Here is a 20,030-nt window from a genome sequence, read left to right as displayed (position 1 = left end):
GAAATCTTTTCTTGACTTCCTTTTAGATTGTTCATTATTAGTGTATGGAAATGCAACTGCTTTTTGTGTTGACTTTATGTCCTGCTACTTTACTGAATTTATTCATTACTTCTAATGGGTTGTTTTTTGCAAAATCTTTAGTGGTTTCTACATATATCATCTGCAATCAAAAATAATTTTAATTCCTCCTTTTTTATTTAGATGCGTTTTGTGCTCCTGAATTTGGTTCAGAAGCTAGTGTTTTGTTGAGGATTTTTATATTATTATTCTTGAGGAAAATTGATCTTTAGTTTTCGTAGAGGTATGCTGTCAGGAAAATGCACAACAACTGTGGGAAAAATTCTCACTGAAAACAGTTTAAAATGTTGAACAGAGTACAAAATGAGAGGGGAAAAAAGGAACACTTTTTAAATTTACCTCTGAACTGGAAAGAAGTTAGGATCCCTCACCTGCCAGAAACAAAATGAGAACAGGAAGCCAAAGTATAAGGCTGACTGAAGCCCCACTTATGCTTAATCCTGGTGATCAGTTTAGGCTTCAAGAGCCAGCCGGAACTGGACAGAAGACAAAGCCCAGGATCTTTACAAAGTAGAAGCTCAAGACCTCTGTGTAAAGGGGGCCCCGAAGAATTTACAAATTCTTCACTGGTTTAATTCACTGAGTGTGAGCTCAGTGTGAGGAGACACCCTATGTGTTTCCTTTATACCATAAAAGGAGAAAATCAAGAGATGTGTCTGTGGTCACTTTGGCACTGAGTGAAGGTAGAAAAGCTACTTTCCTGAGCATTTGTAAACCAAAGTAAATGTTCCTATGGATTTCTAGCCCCAGTTTACTCTGTGAAGTCCAAAACCCTCAAGACATTTCTTTTAATGAGGTTACCACGGTGGCTGATATGTGCAAATGCAAGTCCTATTTGAAGATAAGTCACCTTTAAACCAGGCCTCAAAAGAATTCTATAAAGTTCAACAAATACAATTTTATAGTTAAGAAAAAATTTTAGGAAACACAGAAGGAAATAGACATTATAAGCAAAGCACAAAAAATAAGGGAGAGAAGAATCAGACATATATATTTGTATCATATACAGAAAACATAAAAATATTATGGCAATGTTTTTAAATACATAAAGGAGGGATTTAAAAATAAGAATTAACAACAGTTGGCTAAATTTGTATTTAAAGAAGAAATATAATTTTTTAAATAAAATTTTAAAAACTCAATTGATAGAAAATAAAATAGGAGACAAACAACAAATATTCCTAACCAATAGGTTAGTTATAATGGAAACTGTATGTGGATGTTAGTATTTATTATCTACTTTAAGAAAAATAGCATTTTTAGTAAATTTGGAGAACCGTCTGCCCTTGCTCTTCTATTTTATAGTAAATATTATATTAAAATTGGTATTCTTTTTTCCTTATATGTTTGAGCATTAATATTTTCTTTCTGGGAAGGTTTTATAATCCCCAAACCTAATTTCTTTAGTGTGTGTGTCTGTGTGTATGTGTGTGTGTTTATAACTATCCAGATGTTCTTTTTTTCTTGTGTCAGATTTGTTAATTGGTGTCTGCAAAAAAACAATACATTTAACTTATCCTATCAAATTTATTGTCTTGAATTTGTTTATACCATGTCCTTATTACACTACAACGTGTGTAAGTACTATAACAATATTTCTCCTATCATTTCCGATATTAATTTGTCTTTTTTCTTAATCAGAGTTTTGTCCGTGTTTGCTCTTTTGAAATAACCAATTTTTAGTGTTATTAATTGCATCTATTGTTAATGTGCTTTCTATTCAATTGACTTCTGGTCTTATTTTCATCTTGCTTACTTTAGGTTTAAATTGCTGTTGTAAATACCATTTTAAAGTAGAAAATTAGGTAATTGATTTTAGTCCTTTCTTCTTTGCTAATATGACAGTTTTTCTGTCTAGGCACTGCCATAGCTGCATTCCACAATTTTTACAGGTCCTACTTTTAGTTTAAAATATTCTGAAATTACCATTGTGATTTCTCCTTTGACACGTGGGTTATTTGTAAATATATCATTTATTTCCAAATATTTGTACATTTTCTAATAGGTATTTTGTTATTGATTACAGTTAAATCTATGTCTAAAGAGAATTTACAGTTGACCGTTGAACAACCTGGGGGCTGAGGGTGCCTCCCCTTCACAAAGCCAAAAATCCAAGTATAATTTATAGTCAGACCTCCATATAGACTTTTCCTCCATATATGCCATTTCTCTCTATCTGGGTTCAATTTAACATTTGTGAATTCAACCAACAGAGGAGGCAGGAATGGCGATCATGTGGTAGTGAGGTATTTAGCACTGAAAAAATCCTTATATAAGTGGCCCACGCAGTTCACATGCCTGTATTCCAAGGGTCGGTTGTACTGGGTGTGATTTCAATTGAGGCTTGTTTCATGGCCTAAGGCCTATATTGGTCAATATTTCATTTATATTTGAAAAAATTTATATTCTGGAATTGCTGATTCTTCTCTAATATCATTTGGCTCCATTTGTTCTATTTTTGTCTCAAGTGTTCTATGTTCTTATTGATTTTCTACTTTTATCAACTAAAGAAAAGAACTATTGAAATCTCTGATTAAAGTTGAGGGTTTTTCTGTATCTCCTTTCACTTATGTCAGTTTTTGCTTCATGCATTTTGCTGTTCTGCTATACACTTAGGATTATATAATTGCCTTAATAAGTTATAGATGTCATTTAATGTTTTACATTTAGAGTGATTTATATTTAAATAGCATTTAAAAAGTTCTCGTTTGATCTCAGAATATTCTTTGCCCTGAAGTCCATGCTATCTAATATTAATATAGATGATACATCTTTTTTATTAGTAGTATTGAGTGCTTCTTTCCATCCTTTTAGGTTTAAGCTCCCTATCTTTTATTTTTAAAGTGTTAGTTGCTCAGTCATGTCCAACTCTTTGTGACCCCATGGATTGTAGACCACCAGGCTCCTCTATCCATGAAATTCTCCAGGCATGATACTGTAGTGGGTTGCCATTTCCTTCTCCAGGGGATCTTCCCCACCCAGGGATTAAACCCGGGTCTCCTGCACTGCAGGAGGACTCTTTACTCTCTGAGTCACCAGAGCAGCCCCCCCCCCCCCCCCCCCCCGCCCCAAAAAGTGCATTCTTGCGAATTGAATAGCCAGTCCTTTTTGCTCTGGGGCCTGAAAACCTCTCTCCTTTAACTAATATTCAAAATACATTTAAATGTAATTGTGGATGTATTGAATGTTTCTATGTATTCCATTCCTTTTTTCTTTTTTCTCTTTATCTGACTTGTTGGAGTATTTTTTCAGTATTCCATTAGTCTCCTTTATTTGCTTATTAGCTGCATATAGCTCATGTTTTATATTTTCATTTGTTGCTTTAGGATTTTCCATATGGATTTTTAATTTATTATAGTCTCCCTTCAGATTATATTGTGTCACCTTACATATAATGTAAGTTCCTTAAAGCACTGTACTTCTCTTTACTTGCTTCCCTCCCCTCCTTTGTACTGTTACACATTTTATTTCTACATTTTATATAATCATTTTATTTCTATATTTGCTTTCAGCACCAAAATGCAGTCTAATCATTTATGTTTCAAATAGTCAATTAGATGAAAAAGAATTAGTGAAAAAAATATTTGCATATTTTTGTACATTTGTCAACACCAACATTCTTCATACTTTCACTTAGATACCTGTTTACATCTGAACCATGTTCTTGCAGCCTGAAGAACATCCTTTAATACTTCTTGTTGAGCAAGTCTGCTGGCAGCAAAATTTCTCAGATTTTGTTTTTCTGACAGTTTACTTTGCGTTCATATCTGAAATATATTTTCACTGTATTTACTATTTTGTGTGGGTTTTTTTTTTTCACTTTAAAGATTATGTTTCCTTGCATTAGTTCTAATGGTATATCCAGGAAATTCTTACATCTTTTCCCCCCATATGCAATATTCCTGTTTCCTTTCTAGCCACTGTTAAGATTGTTCTCCCTATCATTGGGTTCCATCAGTTTGAATATGTTGTGCCTTGGTATGACTTTCTTTATGCTTATGCTGTTTTAGTTCCAGTGTACTTTTCAGATCTGTAGTCTAATGGTTTATATAAAATTTGAAAAAATTTTGAGCATTATATCTTCAAATAATTTTTGTGCCTATCCTCCCTTTTCAGGGAACCTTAATTCTAGGCCTCGTCCAACTTTATTTCTAATTTGCCAGCCTTCCTAGGTTCTCCTCTGAAGAGTTTATACGTTCAGTAAGACCTCTTCACTCTGATAGCAAAAGATGCATGTTTTCCAGCCCTACACGAGCCCAGGAGGTGTGCAGTTTGTAGGTCCTAGATAGTTAGTCTTTTCCTAACCTTGAGGAATCTCATTCTACTTTTTTATAGCTTAGTATTTAATTTCAGGCTCAAAGGGACACCTTTGCAGATTTTCTTTTTTTTCTTTTTTAGCTTTTGTAATAATTATATTTTCTGTTTTGGTTGTTTTTTCTAATTACTGCATCCTAGGGGAAAAATTGCATTTTGTTTGTTAATGGCTCCATTTGTTTTCTTGAAAAATACTAGAACTTTTAGAAAAAAAAAATGCATCTTCTTGTTACTTAAGAAATTAGTCAGTAATAATCAGCAGTTAACGTGGACAGAGGACCCTGGCAGGCTACAGTCCGTGGGGTCGCAGGAGTCGGACACGACTTAGCGACGAAACCACCAGTCAGCAGTTAAAGGCTGTGACATTTAGGATTTATAGAAACACAAGATTTAGAAAAAATAGTTCAAGTAAATTGAGATTATTCTCCTTTAAACTACAGTGACAGTTTCTACCACAAAGATTTTTGGTAGATGAAGGATGAAACCAACGAAATGGTTATTTTAGAGTGGCTCTTAAAAGTTCTCTTATAGAACTTTAAGTTGCCAATACTTGGTATAATACAAAGCTTCTTGATGTTAATAGTGTTTTACAAGTTAGAAGGTAGTCAAAATTCTGTAATAGGAAGCAAAAAGAAAATTTTGAAATAGCATACACTTGATACAAACTACAAGGTACCCCACTTCCCATATTCCCTATATTCTCTCAAATTCTGCCAGGTGCCCAGTTATTCCCATTTCTTTTCATCATGCCATTATGTAAACTTATAAGGTTAAGGAAAACTCCAAAGGAAACAAAAGTGGAAAAGGCTTTTAAGAGCTCAAAAACAGTAATATGAATTGCTAAATGAAAGGGCTGATGGTTAAGTGCAACCAATGAGAGTATAGAAGGCTGTGACAGGTTAAATATGGATAAAGGTCTCTACAGCAAGCATAAATAAATGAGATGCTCTAGGTTATGTCCCTCACACCATCTCAGTGTATGAGATAGTTGGAAGCTCATCTTTGTATGACTCCCTCTTCTCCAGTACTCCATAAAACAGATTCCAGCTGCCTTAGTCAGTTTTACTCCATTCTCTGTGTCCTCATCTCGCTGAAGCCCTTGTTATCTGTGCTCTGCTGAAGTTACCCCTCTGTGTGGTTCAGTTCAGTCACTCAGTCATGTCCAATTCTTTGTGACCTCATGGACTGCAGCATGCCAGGCTTCCCTGTCCATCACCAACTCCTGGAGCTTGCTCAAACACATGTCCATCGAGTCAGTGATGCCATCCAACCATCTCATCCTCTGTCGTCCCCTTCTCCTCCTGCCTTCAGTCTTTCCCAGCATCAGGATCTTTTCCAATGAGTCAGTTCTTCTCATCAGGTGGCCGAAGTATTGGAACTTCAGCTTAAGCATCAGTCCTTCCAGTGAATATTCAGGACTGATTTTCTTTAGGGTCTGGAAAGTATCATCAGGCAGAAGTCAAGTAATTTTAGAGGTTGCCTTTGGTCTCCTCCTCTTGGGGAATCTGTCCTCTGTTGTCCGTTGAAGCAATCGTTTCATACATTGTCTTACTTTTCTGGTTGTTTACAGTGGGAGAGATAGTGAAGCACCAGTTATTCAGATTTGGCCAGATATAGATTTTCTAAAAAACAGATTTTTAAAGCTAATGAATTGAAAAGCCAAGAAACACTACTCACCCAAAATGTTGAATCTGCATATGGGGTTGTTCTTAAGGTTGTAAGTTGTATGGATTTTCAAGTACATCCATGTGGCATTTCAGGAAAGAGGGGATGCTGAATTCCAGGAGACAGTTGAGTCTCAATATGATGCTTTAGTCACCACAAAAAATTTTTAAGGCATTTTTATTAGAGATTTTCAGGAAATATTCCTTTATAATAGTGCCTTGAATATATATTGAGAGACAGGAAAAAGAATGAAGTTATACTGGTCGTTAGTACAAATTTAGACCAAAAAAATTCTCAGAATATTTAATAGACCTCAGAGAAATACAAGGAAATACTTTAACTTTTAGGAAAAATCATTAGTTTCTAATCAGTCTAGCATTATCAGAAGTATATCTATTTGTAGCTGGTAAAAGGTATTTGCAAGGTGTTGAGAGTTTTCTGGCAGCATATTTCCTTTTCATGTTTAAAATTCAAGGAAAAATTAATACTTAAATAGTTTTCATACATCTAAAAATATGTATGCTTAATATTTCATCAAAAACATTACCCCTTATGTGTAGTATGTAGGAAAAATATTATTTGGTAGAAATTGAGGTAAATTTTTAATACTTTTATTAATACAGTGTTCATAATAATGGAAATAAAAACACCAAAAAATCTCTTAGTTAACCAGAAAAAAACAGATAATGTATAATTTATTTAATTATTTTAAATTTGAAAGGCAGATAACTGATAAGCAAATGAAAAACATCTTTAACCTCAATAGCAAAAAAGATTTTTTTTTAAAAAAGAAATCTAGATTGTTCAAAATTCAACCCCTGATATTTCTCCTCAATCATTTATTTTTCTGGTCTTTCCTATCTATGTGCTATCATAACCACTGTTTCTCATACTAGAAATCTGGCATCAGCCCTGACAGTTCCTTTCACCCAGGGCAACCAAGTCATCAGCCTATTTTATCCATTTCACTCTTGAATTCCTCTTCACTTTCTACTGTCAAGTCAAGCCACTATTACTTTCCAGTGGGATACTGTGTCAGTGTGGTATTTTATCTTCTCTATACAAATTTGTCCTATGTAAGTCCATTTTCTGCACAATATTGTTCAAAATCTTATAGCTTTATATATTTTTTTCTTAGGAAAAAGCTGCTGAAAATTAACACAGCCTGTAAAGTCTGGCTGTTCCCTACTCTCATCTCATCGGTTCATGATCCACATTAGGACATGTGGCATCTGCACATTTGTTACCTGTTTCACACCACGCTGCGCTGGTGACCTTTGCATTAGTAGTTCCCTCAGCTTTGAACACTCTCCCTGTGCTTCTCTTTTCCCCTGGCTAGCGTCCTCCATAAATGTCATCCTTCAGACAAGCCTTTCCTGACTCCTCCCTCACAAGTTTCAGCGTAATTATAATTATTAATCATTACTTATGCCTTGATTACTGTCTGGTTTGCCAGTTAGTTGATTAGTTTTGTGAAGCCAGAGAACATATTTCTATTGTTCATATGGGAATTCCCAGAATTTTGAATATTCCCTGATTTATAGCTGATGCTTTATAAGCAATTATTTAGTTATTAAATATTATATAAAGGTGCTTTCAAGTAGGTGTTCAGAAACGTACACTTTCATAACTTCAGTTATGAAAGCATAAATTTATGCAAACTTTATGAAAATCAATTTGCAGTTGTTTTTTCAAATCTTTAAATGTCAGTTTTTTTACTCCGAAATTCCAAAGCTGGGAATCTATCCAAGGGAAATATTCAGATATACAAATAATTAGTGTATAGTATATTTATCTGAGTGTTATTCATAATATTAAAAAAGTTGAAAAATCCTCAAATGTTCCATAAATAGAGATTAGCACAAATAATATTGGGAAGATTTATTAGCTTAATTTATCAGAACATTTTCATAGAATAATGACATAAAAGCTTTCAGTGAATCTTCATGTAAATGTTTTTGAAAGAGATTCAATTATATGAGAGTGTCTGAAAGCTTAAATAAAACATAAAATCATTTGTAAAAAAAATAGAAGGAATCCTTAATTTTAAATGGTTATCATAGAATCTCATTTCCATGTTATGCATCTTATTTAAGTTGTGGCACAAATCAAGTCAAAACAGAGAAAGAGAAAAATTATAGGTAAACAAATTTATTCTGTACAATTCCACATAAATGATGGCTGTTTATGGGTGAGAACTAGCATTTATATATATTCTTGTACACAGTAAATCACAAACTAGGAATGTTAAAAGGTTCTGAGTTTTGTTTTTAAAACCACCACGTTATATTTGAATTGTTTTGTGTTGAACATAACTCTCATTTTGAGCTGTTAGTTAACATGCTATTTAATGATCCTTCTGTCATCACACCCTTTTCTTGGGTGGCATGGGAGTTACAGAGCATGTATAAGATGTAAGTACTAGCCCTCACGATGTTCATAGAATGATTACATAGACAACACAGACAACTCTAGCCTTAATATGTTAAAGAATAAATGACTACGGGACAAAATAAGTATAACACATATAGTGTTATAACACATATAACACATATAACACATGGACGTTTTCAATGGAAGTTTTGAGGAGACAAAGATAAATGTGACTCTATGGTGGTGGGCAGCTTTAGGAGAGAAGGAGAATTTCCTGTGGCATTTGCTGTGATTATAGATTTTCCCAAAGTGGAGATGCCTCCTATTTTACTTTAGGGAGTACTGACCATTTAGTTTAGAAATGCACGAAATGCTTTTAACAAAATCATGCAAAAGGGACAGTGATTAACGATGCTGACTTGCTAATTTCATAATATTTTGTAACCTCTTTATAGCTCTCCGAGACACTGGAAAACAGTCTATTAACAGTGACTGGAAGATTGAACACTCTGGAGCATTCAACATAGCAGGAACTACTGTCCATTATGTAAGACGAGGCCTCTGGGAGAAGATCTCCGCCAAAGGTCCTACTACAACACCTTTACACCTCCTGGTATGAGGGCATGAATCCATAACATTGCATAATCAGCTTCCTACGACAAAGGACATTCCCACTTTGCTTTCTCTTTTTTCCAAATTTGGATTGTCAAGTAGATATTTAAAGTTACTTAAGAGGTGGGATTTTAGAGGGTTTTTTGTGTGTGTTTGAAATCAAGATGGCTAAAAGTGGAAATTTTTAAATTTAAAAGATAATTTTACATTTTAAAAATGGACATGATGTTTTGGGGAATTCTCAGCCCACAGTAGAGGTAAACTAGCAGGCAATAAGGTTCCTCTTTCCCTAAAAGTATATGTTTACTGATCAGAGTAGATGTCTGTAAAGATTAGAGTGCTTCCCAGGTGCCGCTAGTGGTTAAGACGTAAGAGACACAGGTTTGATCCCTGGGTCAGGAACATGGCAACCCACTCCAGTTTTCTTGCCTGGAGAATTCCCCGGACAGAGGCGCCTGGCCAGCTACAGTCCATAGGGTCGCAAAGAGTCGGACATGACTGAAACGACTTAGCATCCATGCATGCATGCATGGCAAACTGTCGCATTTCACACATCTGTGAAATGCGTACCACCTGAGTCTATACAAAAGGCCCTTGAGAAAAATGGTATTGGTTCCTGGGGAAAACACTTGTTAACTATCTAACAAGGCTTCCAGTTACCCCTTGTGTTCTTACTAGGTTAAGTGACTCCTGTAAAGAATTATGATAACTTGAATGTTTGGGATAATAAGTTTCTTTACCTTGTAGCAGAAGACCAGGTCTGAGTTCGGAGCAAACAAATCAGGACACTGAGGCTCTGCACCCGTGCCGGTAGCAGGTTCACATGCCCCTTTTGTCCTTGGTCATGGCGTTCAGTGCTAATGACTGAGGAGCCGGAGGACTGGCTACACAGCTAGAGTGCTTTTCATTCTGGTGGCAAAGTCTGAGATTCACACACTTCAACTTCTGAGTCCACACATAAAAACAACTGTAAAACACAGTCAACTGACTGTTTATTTGGAGTGTGATGTGCTGCATTGTTTAATATCTCCTTACAGTTTAAGTTGAATTTGTCCTCAGCTGGAGACATCTGTGTTGCCAGTCTAGGCACCAGAGGTTCCAATCTCATTGGCCCATTTGCTTTTCCCTAGTTGAATGTGCCTGCAAATCACCTGAGGTTCTTGTTCTTGTTAACTGAACATTGGTCTGCCACTACTACTGGTTCACTGACCACATTTCAAGTAAGAATGTTTTGTAGAACTGCAGTCAGTAGGCTTTACCAACAAGAATGCATGAAGGAAGGGATGTATAAAGGGAGCGAGGTGAGTTCCATGAAGCCTTCTGTTCAAAATCTTAATAATAGTAATAATATACACCATTCATCAAGCACTGAGAGCAGACCCTGTCCAGAAATGCTTTACCTTCATTATGGCATTTAATCCTCAGAATAACACTGTGTGATATGTATTATTATTATTCCATTTTACAGATTAGAAAACACTAAATATTTAAAAGATTAAGTACTGTGCTCAGGATCCCCCAATAAGTTATTTTGTTGTTGTGATTCAGTGATGTCTGGCTCTGCGACCCCGTGGACTGCAGCACTCCAGGCTTCCCTGCTCTGAATAAATTAGATGTTAATCCATCATCCATGCTGCCTTTCCTGATACAAAGATCAAATCTAAGTTCTTTATACTCGAGAGCTTTGGATCATAATTATGCATACACTTTAAATAATGTTTTTGTTCATCTCCCCACAGTTACTTTGGATCCTTTAATTTGAATTGGAAACTCCACTCTGCGCCTTCTGCCATCTGGAGAGAGGGGGGGAAAATGACTAAACAAACATCATATGACCAATATCTGGCTCTTTCCATGATTGGGTCACTTAGAATAACAACATTATCAACAACAAACATATGTTTAATGATTTGGTTGCTGAAAACGCCATCATGTTGCCTCCCTTTCATGAGTGTAACCTACATATTTTTATGGAACAAGACTGAGGCTCTTTTAGTGAGCCTCTAATTCAAAATTTTAAAACAGTGTATGTGAGACCTTACTGTTGGGCAGAGGGAGTTTCCTTGCTGCAGAATCCTTAATCTGACTGGTAATTACCAAGGTTTTTCCTGGAAGCATGAAACATAATTAAAGTCAGTGAACTATGTCTAAAAGAAGGCATCTATGTGACCTGGATTTATTCAGTAATCCAAAGGAAACTGCACTTCTAAAGATATTTTTCTTTAATGACTATTACAGATTGAAAGCCGGTACTGAACTTTGAAAGGCAATACCTTCTGTGCCATGCTTCAGTATGTGCCCCTCAGCTGTAACTTTCCTTCTTGCAAAGAATACTGCCAAATTCAGATGGTTTAAGAAAGAGCTAATGATTTTGTAACTAATGTCTTTATTATAATGGAATTAGATGTTCAAGGACAATTAAAAGTCCTATTAATGAAAAGGTAGTTTTTTAAGAAAAACAGACATGTTTTCATGTAATTAAATAAGTTGACAAATAACTTATTTATATGTTCATTTCGTCGATTTAAAAATCATGTAATGGTCTGGTTCTGTTCATAAACAAGATGAATCCATCTCTCTCCCTTTTTTTTTAGCTTATTGAGCTGAAAAGTCACTAGCAACATGAAATGAGATATTTAAAGTCATAGCAAACACTGTCATGTGCTTAGGATCAGTATCCAGCATGTTACATACATGTGACTTTTAGAAGTATTATTTTTGTTGTTGATCTAGTTGATTCATAATGCCATCATACTAATTCCTCAACCCACATATTAAAATGTGTCATAGTATTTCTATTAATATATTGAGGCAAAATCTTAAGGAAAAAAAGTAAAAAAAGTTAACCTTAAAAACTCATTTTTCCCCCCAATAAGTGTTAACTCTATAGCCTATCATTACAACTATCTTGATATAGATTAAATATCAAAATTCTCTAATATTTGAATTTTACTTAAAATTTAGATATATATTTTTTATGTATCACATCATGTTATATAGATTGCTTCCTTAAATCCTCAGGTTTCCCTTGTGGCTCAGCTGATAAGGAATCTGCCTGCAATGCAGGAGACCTGGATTCCATCCCTGGGTTGGGAAGATCCCCTGGAAAAGGGAAAGGCTATCCACTCCAGTATTCTGGACCGGAGAATTCCATGGACTGCATAGTCCATGGGGTCTCAAAGAGTCAGACACAACTGAGTGACTTTCACTTTTCCATAAGTCCTCAGATCCATAGACGTCATATATCCATTGGGCTTGTTTGACATATTTGATGGAAATGAATTTATAAAGAAACATATATTCTCATTCATTCTTTTATTTTAAATGAGTATTTTTCATGTATTTTTCTTTCATTTAAAATATGTATGTTTGCACCACACATGATGCAGTTCTAAGCTTGATATTGTGTACTGTGGGATAACATCACAGACTTGGTTGCTGCTAATGATTTAGTTCAGTGTAACCCACAGTTCAACCATTCCCATGCATCCTTTATGATTTATACTGTTTACATACATGTACTGTTTATATATGTGTACCTAACTGTACCATTATTAAGTTACTTTGCATTTAAAAGTTTTTTTTTAACATAAATTTCTTTTCAAAGGAAATGATCTTTACTGTAAATGAAAAGTTAGTAACCTTGCCAAAATTAAAGTTTAACCGTAAGCATACATGGAATAGTATTCTTGTTCTTCAGTTGGCCTAGAAGTTCTCTTCCCCTTATGAAGTGAAATAATTCCCAAAACCTTCTGTCCTCTTCCTCTATTGACACAGGGACTTATCATTCATATTTTTCTAATATGAATGAAAAGGCTTCATTTGATACTAGATTGTGGGTTATATCTTGATGTTATGTAGGGCACATGTCCCTGTCCCCCCTACTAAAGTCATCTCATACATGTACCATGCTTTGGGAGACTGTGTAGCCCATTGACTTGGGAGAAAATAATATGGTATCTCTGATCTCACTCAAATGGGCTATTTTTTCATGCCATTGTTAGCTTAGAGGTAAGTGTATAACTGCAGTGTTTACAGAAGTAGGACAGTTTCAGCATTAAAGCGATAAGGTCACAAATCTACTGTGTATGAAAGGAACATGCACAGCATACATGCACAGCAAAAGCATTTTAAGGTATCCATATCCTTAGTTTTATGCATCACATTGAATATGCTCTGATTTGATCCGTCTGCTTTGAACCCTTCTGTATATATTATAGGTGCTGCTGTTTCAAGACCAGAATTATGGTCTTCACTATGAATACACCATCCCATCAGACCCTCCTCCAGAGAATCAGAGCTCCAAAGCACCGGAACCCCTTTTTATGTGGACACACACAGGCTGGGAAGATTGCGATGCCACATGTGGAGGAGGTGAAGCATTTTTCATTATTTATCCTTCCAAAATAGCTGTTTTCCAATTAACTGTTGACAGTTAAGACAGATCCATACCTCTTATCTAAAATTTCAAAATCCATGAGGGATTGGAAATTCAAAGTTTTTTGAAACACATTTCATGTCTAAATGCCTGAACTATTTTGCAGCAAAATCTGGCATGAATTAAAGGCTGTTTACAGTTGTTACATATCTCACTCAGTATGATTACTCACTGCATTGCTTTTCATCAATATTAACACTTATGGGGGGTGCCCTGTACATCGTGCAGATTGTTATATGATATTCATACACTTTTATTTTTACTTGGGACACTATGTCATTTAGAGTTCAGTCAGATGAGAAGAAACCAACAAAACATATTAAGATAAGCAACCAAAAGACTAAGTGGAATGGATTCAAGAGAAAATAGCATGTGATGAATTAAAGGAAGGACTCAAGGTAACTTAGGAAATTTTGTTGAAAGAGTAAAGCAGAGAAATGTGGCGTTAGCTGGAGAGGAATATGCGTCAAAGAGTTTATTGTTTTTTTAATAAGGAGAATTATACATGATTGCTTGCCAGTGTATGTTTTCTAGAACAGAACAGAACAGAAAACTAGTGATGCAAAGGAGAGAGCAAAACATTTCCGGAGTGATGTTTGAAGTTGGCAAGATGGATGGAATAGGATAGGGCTTCAGAAAGAAGTATGGATAGCCTAGTAATAGGAGAAAAGACAGTATTTTGAACAAAAGCAGTTGTTGGAAACTTATGGTGGTACTCCTTTTGGTTGCATCTATATATTTTTATCAAGATAGTCCATTTTTCTGAGACTAAAGGTGGAAAAGGAGATGTTGGAATTTTGAGAAGAGAGGAAATGTGAAGTGGTCACTTAAGGGAAGAAGAAAATGAATGAAATAGTACTTGTTCTGACCATGTGGTAGCATTGATGGTCCACTTGATGTTCATGAATTCAGCTTGACACTCATGTCAGAGTGGTACATTACCCTCCAGGTATGTATAGAATAGAGATGTACTTGTGGTGTAAGTTTCGGAATTGCCATGTGAGCATAGTGAAAGGAGCATACATTTGACCTGAGGTTGTATGTAAGGAGCTGAAAATGATTGACCATGGAATTTAGTTGTATATGGAGGAAAGCAAAGATATGAAGGGCTTGAAAGACAGTCAAATGGTGGAGGCACTAATGAATTTTAGGGTCTGGTGGGGTTAAAGAACTTTTAGACTCAGAAGACTTTTAGACTTAAGAACAGGGCTAGAAATACAGGAGATGGTGACAGAAAATAGAACTGAGAGTATAGAGGGGATATAGTTATTAGTAATAACAAGACCAGGAGAGTTAGTGGCTTCAGTGAAATGAAAAGACACATCTTTGGGACAAGAAGAGAGCCTGGAACTGAGAGTCCTCGGTGTTGAAGAAGCATTCAAATGGCTATGGTAATTACAAAAAGAATTGTGTTACTGGATAGCCAGCAAGAACCTATTGTATAGTACATGGAACTCTGCTCAATGTTATGTGGGAGGGGTGGATGAGAGGGGTGTTTGGGGGAGAATGGATATATGTATATGTATGGCTGAGTCTCTTCGCAGTTCACCTAAAGCTATCACAGCATTGTTAATTGGCTATACCCCAATACAAAAGTAAAAGTTCAAAAAATTAAAAAAACAAAGCAAACAAAAATGTATAGGGAGCAGTATTAGAAAATAGAACAATAATCCAGGAGCTTAAACTCTTAGAGTGAAAAGAGATTGATCCAGGGGTTGGTGTTTGGCTGCATCAAGAAGGGGACTGCACTGCATGGTCTGCCCCAAAGCTGTAGGTTTAGGAGGAAGGGGGAATGGTCTGCCTCTGGATGCAAAAGAATGGAGTATAAGCAAGAAAATGGCCACCCCATTGGTGACCATGGAGAAAGCAAGAAATGGTTTCCTCAGGAGACAGGAGAAAAAGGTGCTGGGAACATCCAGAGTTTCAGAGACAGGGGAGTCGCTGCTATTGCTAGAGCACTCAGACCTCTGGAACTCTCCCCTGGAACTCTGGAACTCCAGGAACACACAGCCCCAGAGCAAAGGCAACGTGGTAGGCCAGGAAGGGGAGGATTATACAGAGCAGGCTTTGCTCCTGGGGGTTATAGAGTAATTATAACAGAAGAATTTCTAGTCACAATTTAAAAGCTTATAGCAGTCATCCTTGGCACAATGAAATTTTCATTGGCCATGTTTCTTCAGGGCCTCATTATCACCATGTGACTTCGATCCTGTATCCTCTGGTCCTCTCCTGCCCATGTTCCCATGTACACCCAAATTCCTGTGCCTCCACTTCACCCGTTTCTTACTGATGCCAGGGCCCATTGCACTTAAGGGGCTCTGCTTCACATCGCCTCTCCATAAAAAAGCAAAACACAGATAGAAACAAACATTTAAAGTGAAAATCCACAGAGTTCTTTCTTCCTTAGTATAACTCAGACAAGAATGACCAGCCACCATCCCATGGTGGGTCATGAGGAAGCTGTGCAGTGAAAATGTTGCTGGTTCCTATTACTGCACTCAAAGGCAGTCATTAAAATCTGTTTACATTTGACTCCAAACAGGAAAATGTTTGCCCAGTGAATTTTATTATCCTCATTTTTTTTTTCATTCTGCTGTAATTGTGGTCTAGTAAAAGCTTCAGAAGTAAACAAACAGAACTTGTCAGTCTACAGTTTAGACAAGAAAATTTGGGGGGGTTAAAATTTTTTTTCCAAAATCATACAGCCTGGAATATCTTTTGTCACTTGCCGGGCTTTAATAAATAGAGGTTCAGTATAAGTTACTTTAGGTTCAAAGTCAGAAGGGCTTTTAAATATTCTTAAACATGACTGTGTAATTATTAATGTGAGAAAATCGAAGTGCATAGAGATTAAGTGCCTTTCCAAAGTCACATGTCCAGTGGAAGTGGAGCCAAGATTAGAATCCAGGACTCCTGAGTTCAGATCTTCTTTCCTCTTTGTCATACACTTCCTTCAGGAGCAGCTCAGGGATATAGTGATTTCTTCCCACAAAATATAGCATGTCCCTTAAAAAGATTACATAGGTTTTCTTTGGATTCAAAGAGATGTTTTATTTAATCTGTTAAATAAGAATTTAGCTATGTCCTTACTTTTATTTCAAATGGCTTATTTTATAGAAGTCCTAATTATAAGCAACTTCTATATGACTTGCACTTGAACAGACCTTCTCTCTCAGGTCTGTTCCATTGTATTTATTTATTTATTTATTTTTTATTATTATTTTTTTTTTCCAGTGGGTTTTGTCATACATTGATATGAATCAGCCATGGATTTACATGTATTCCCTTCCATTGTATTTAGTCAACAGTTTTCAATTATCTCTGACTATGTTAATAGAATGTATATTCATTTCAGTGCCAAAATGTTTCTGGGCATTTGGATATTATTTTCCTTTGCAGTTCATAAATAAAGTGGATGGACAGGGTTTCAAGAATCGCATCATTTCTGACTCTGTTTTGTCGATTTTATAGCCAGAAAGAGCTTTGTAACCTTTCAGCATATTCATGAATTAAATGAAAGTAAGTTCAAAGCACAGAACATTGGAAACAGATTCAGGCAAAATTTATCTTCAGCAGCAAAGAATAATAAGACTATTCTACTTCATAGGCATATTAAGCAAAAAAGAGCAAATAAAGTATCATGGGGCAGTATATAATTTCAGTGTTTAACATAAGGTGTTATGTTTTTTTTTAACACATTTTTAAGGAACTACATTCCAGCAATAAGTGGGAACAAGAAATTTTTTTTTAAAATACCTAGTTTCCAGTAGCTCAATTTTTATTATCATGATCTTTTATATCAGTATCTCTAAGTTTTAAAATAACCTGTTAGAATTCCTTTATTATGCATGTCTATTAATTTATTGATACATGTTATTATAAGAAAAGCCTGAGATATAAATTTTTCCTCTTTGAGAAGAAATATTACTTTAGTATTTTACTAGTAAATATTACTTTATATAGTAATGCTGGTGATCTTAAGTAAATTTTTCCAGCAGTTTTTAACATGTACACTTTTCATGACAATCTTGTCAAATTCAAATCATACTCCTAGAAAACTCCAAATAGATGTGTCACTTTGTACTTCAGCATTGACTATTGATATTGGTCCTTTTATTTTCAAACATCTTAAAACATATTTGTGAAGTAAATATTTACTTTGCATTGGTGTTCTAAAAATATCTAAAAAAATCTTTGAAGGAATGTTTTAAATTTATTTTGGCACCTCAAAGTACAGGTCAGTGGATAAAGGATTTTTTTTTTTTTTTAACAAAAGGCTGTTTGAAATGATCTTGATCTTCAGAGGCAGCAGCAATCTATAATTCCATAATATCTTAAGGTTTTTTTGTGAAATCCTCATTCTGCATACTACATACAGTAATTGCATTACTCTAAGTCTCATTTTTAATCTAGTAGGTGAATTAATGACATAAAACCTAGAATGAAGGCCCTCAAATTTAATAACCTGTTTTGAAATAAATGAAGAGTTAAATATGCTTTTAGAAAATCTGAACAGATACACTTTGAATGGGAAAAAACAAGTCAACATTCCACATTCTTCACATTAATCCAAATCCTGCTAACTTACGACTTTTATGCCATTAGCCTTGTATTGTGATATCCTCTAGACACGGCTCTCCTTGGCCATGGCCAGAGTCCCTGGATGCATCCAAGCCTTTGGGTCCAAATTCAGGAACTATCTCAGTATACAGATGCCTGTATCTTATTAAGGGTGCTGGGTTTTTTCTGTTTTTCCCTTTCACAGGCACTTTGCCTGTACCAATGTAAATGTTATTAGCCAAAGAACATGCACCCAAATATATATTTGCTCTTCTTTGCATTATTTGGATTCAATAATATTTCATGTCATTTCATGTCCTACTTTCTTTACTTAAATTACTAGGAACATTTATATTCTTGTAAACTCTTTATAAATTTGAATTGTAACACCTAAATGATAATCCATTTGTTTGATTTGCTTTATATGATTATTCCCCATAATTGGTCACTGAGTTTGCGAATGATTTTTTACCGTTTTAGGAAACATGGTGTTGAGATGAACCTCTTAACTGTGGCAAGTGCTTTGGGCTTGAATTACATGTTTATATTTCATTTAGTGATCCCTTTACCAATACTGACTGTACTTTTACTTTTGCTGGATGATTCAGAGATGAGTGCTTTCTGTTTTTAGAGAATTTACTGTCCTCCCTGGTAGGGGTTAGATAATAATAAAAGCGCCATACAGAGTATGTACCGAGAGCTGTAGAAAGCCTTCCAGGGATATGCATAAGTGCAAAGTCCCTGGGGTTAATGAGAATGTTTATTAGTCAGGTGCAAAATAATGAGACTCAAACTGTGGGAAATTATTTGACAAAAAAAGTAGAAGCCAGTTTGTGAAGGTGTTAGGCACTCACAATATAAAGACTAATGAATTACACACCAGATATGAAGTTGTTTGATATTCTTAATAAGAGAACAAACAGGTCTTTTCACTTATCTAGCCTCAGTTTGCCCCTCCGTAAAATGAGCCTGATATTCCCTGCCCTCAGCTCCTCACACATAAGGGTGCAGACATTCAGCTTCCTTAGCAGAAAGATGTGGTGTTAAATTAACCTCTACTGGATCTGCTTGAAGAGGAACAGTAAAAAGAAGGGAAAGTGAAGCCCACATCACTTGTTTCATTTTTTTGCTTATTAACAGGAAAGCAAAGCAAAGACAGCAACTCTTTCCTGTTTTCTGAGACAAAGAGGCCAGATCAGTTAAAGTATTAGGCACTCAAGTTAAATTTAACTTAAAAGTTAAGGGGATACCATTAAAATATTTGTGTGTATGGAAGTGACAAGATCAGATTGGCTTATTTATTGAGTGTTAGGAGCAATACAGAATATATTTTTTTCATTAAAATAAAAATGAAATTGTCCTATTAATGCTAAGCCCAAACCTTGTGGGGAAAAATGTTTTATAGAAATGTAAAAAGAATGACTAAGAATAAAAGGACATGACATGATTTTAGAAGCTACTCAAGTTAAAAAATGTATGCTTGAAAAATAAGCAGCATTCTACATTCTACTCAGAGAAAGACCTTCTTCCTCATTTAATTATTTTTACTTTTGGCTTAGTTGCTTGCTAGTCATTTTTAGTTTAATAGCAACTATATTAATTAAAAATTTTAAGAGAAAATTGTGAAGAAAATGAATACATATAGTGTCTTTCATATAGAGTTCCCAAATTTTAGTAAAAACTTTGGAATGTACTTACCTTTCTATGGATGATATGTTGAATAAATTGTGGTCCATTCACAGCAGGAATTACCGGTTGGCAATAACAAGGAACAAATGATTGATATAACAATGAAGATGAGCCTCCAAAGGGATCATGCTGTGTTGAAAAAAATATCAGTCCCCAGTAGTTATACACTGTGTATGATATTTTCAAAACATTCTTGAAATGAAAAAAATCATAGGAATGGAGAACAGGCTAGTAGTTGCCAGGACTTAACTGGCTGGCGGATGGTAGGGGAAGTGAATGTGGCTCTAAAAGGGTAACTGAA

At 35.3% G+C, this 20,030-nt stretch overlaps 1 protein-coding gene across 1 annotated transcript in view; it reads left to right on the top strand.

Moving 5' to 3' along the window:
* The window catches only part of ADAMTS19 (ADAM metallopeptidase with thrombospondin type 1 motif 19), a 250,761-nt gene that overhangs the window by 194,303 nt on the left and 36,428 nt on the right, over positions 1-20,030 (top strand). The window contains exons 17-18 of the mRNA XM_061150851.1: positions 8,886-9,043; positions 13,263-13,416. Of these exons, the coding sequence (XP_061006834.1) occupies positions 8,886-9,043; positions 13,263-13,416 (312 nt within the window). The remainder of the gene's footprint in view (positions 1-8,885; positions 9,044-13,262; positions 13,417-20,030) is intronic.

This window comes from Dama dama, chromosome 9, assembly GCF_033118175.1.
Source record: "Dama dama isolate Ldn47 chromosome 9, ASM3311817v1, whole genome shotgun sequence".
Classification (NCBI taxonomy): domain Eukaryota; kingdom Metazoa; phylum Chordata; class Mammalia; order Artiodactyla; family Cervidae; genus Dama; species Dama dama.
This window is presented reverse-complemented; position numbering and strand designations above follow the sequence as displayed.